General features: G+C 37.1%; 1 protein-coding gene across 1 annotated transcript; it reads right to left on the bottom strand.

Moving 5' to 3' along the window:
- Positions 1-6: 6 nt before the first annotated feature.
- Positions 7-1213, bottom strand: LOC124893888 (calnexin homolog). Its single transcript, XM_047404723.1, has 2 exons — positions 951-1213; positions 7-850 (listed from the first exon to the last, which is right to left on the bottom strand). Exons 1-2 carry the CDS (start codon positions 1041-1043, stop codon positions 704-706), a joined length of 240 nt encoding a protein of 79 aa, XP_047260679.1. The 5' UTR covers positions 1044-1213; the 3' UTR covers positions 7-703.
- Positions 1214-1597: the final 384 nt, after the last annotated feature.

Here is a 1597-nt window from a genome sequence, read left to right as displayed (position 1 = left end):
TCTTAATTACTTCTCAATCTTATGATCCTTTTAACCTACTTCAATAAAAAGTTAATGAAAGGGCAGCTCGGTGCACTAAAGCTCCCGCTATGCACAGGTCCAAGGAAGGGCCTTAATGTCTCTTAATTACTTCTCAATCTTATGATCCTTTTAACCTACTTCAATAACAAGTTAATGAAAGGGCAGCTCGGTGCACTAAAACTCCTGCTATGCACAGGTCCAAGGAAGGGCCCCACAAGGGTGTATTGTAGGCAGCCCTACCTTGGCTGTTTCGAAGGCTAAAACTCCTGTCACATGGCAGCAACTATACCAGTTACTCCAAGGAAATTGTAGCAGCTAATTTTTCCACAGTTCGCTAATTTTTCCACAGTTAGCACGCAAACATTAAAACGAGTTATGACTCCTTAATCATTGTTTGTTCCTTTAGCTATAGTGTTACATATTGACACGACTCTTCTAACCTACTCCATTAACAAGTTATAAATAAATCTGAAGTAGTACCAAGGACATTGTAGCAACTAATCCCTCCACTATTACCACTCAAACATTATAACATCATTACTTAAACATTGTTTCTCCCTTTAACCTTAAATTGCATTATTACTTCTCAACCTTCTGATTCCTTTATTAAACTCTATCAACAAGTTGTAAATGAATCTGAAGAAGTAGCACAGGTAATACAGTGAACAGTAAATGCAATAAACTACAGTGATCCAGAATTACAGAATATAAAACATAAGAACCGAACGAAATACTTCATAGATCCAGGCAAAACCTCACCTGAATACTCCTCTTTCTCAGACACAATCCATTTCCCATCGAACGCTTCATCAAACGACTCGTAAAACTTCTACAGATCAGCAAAACACAATACAATGCATTACAGATCATCCAAACAATCCAGTATAAAACAAAAATAACAACCATATGCTACACAATACTAATCTTACCAAATCTGAAGAAGCATACAGCTGAGAGAAAAAACAACAAGCCAATAGCAAAACCGCATATTGCGCAAAGATCTTCCTTTTACTTTCTTCCATAACACACTACGGAAGAAGATAATACTCCAAACTGTATCAGAGATCTGGAATTTGGAAAACCCTAAGGCGTGTTTGGGTGTTTTGGATCAAGGAGAAGACGAAGAACACTCCAGAAGAACCGAGAGAGAAAAGAGTGAGAGAGGTTAGAAGGACGAGATATTCAATTAGTATAAATAGATCTCGAGAGAAAAAAGCATCGACTTGTTGTAGCCAATGGAACTTCATGCCACGTGAAGTGAACCAATGGGTGATTGCCACGTAAGCATGCGCGACGAGGTTTATGTACAAATGCAGCGAAATTTGGATCGACGGTTGAGATTGTTTTCAACTTGGCGCTCCATTGGTCGCCCTTGACTATTGTTTGTTTTTTATCTTTATATTTACTTCCTAATGGATACTGTAATGGAGTATTTTGTTTTTTCACCTTATGACGGAGTAATACTGTAATGGAGTACTTGCTATATTTTGTTTTGCGAAATCATAATTTGAAATTAGATTAATTTGTTGTTGAGTCATATTTGGAAGATGTCTTTAAGTTGTAGATATTTTTCATA

Source organism: Capsicum annuum, unplaced genomic scaffold (assembly GCF_002878395.1).
Source record: "Capsicum annuum cultivar UCD-10X-F1 unplaced genomic scaffold, UCD10Xv1.1 ctg66890, whole genome shotgun sequence".
NCBI classification, from domain to species: domain Eukaryota; kingdom Viridiplantae; phylum Streptophyta; class Magnoliopsida; order Solanales; family Solanaceae; genus Capsicum; species Capsicum annuum.
The sequence above is the reverse complement of the archived record's forward strand: the minus strand, read 5'-3'. Positions and strand labels throughout refer to the sequence as shown.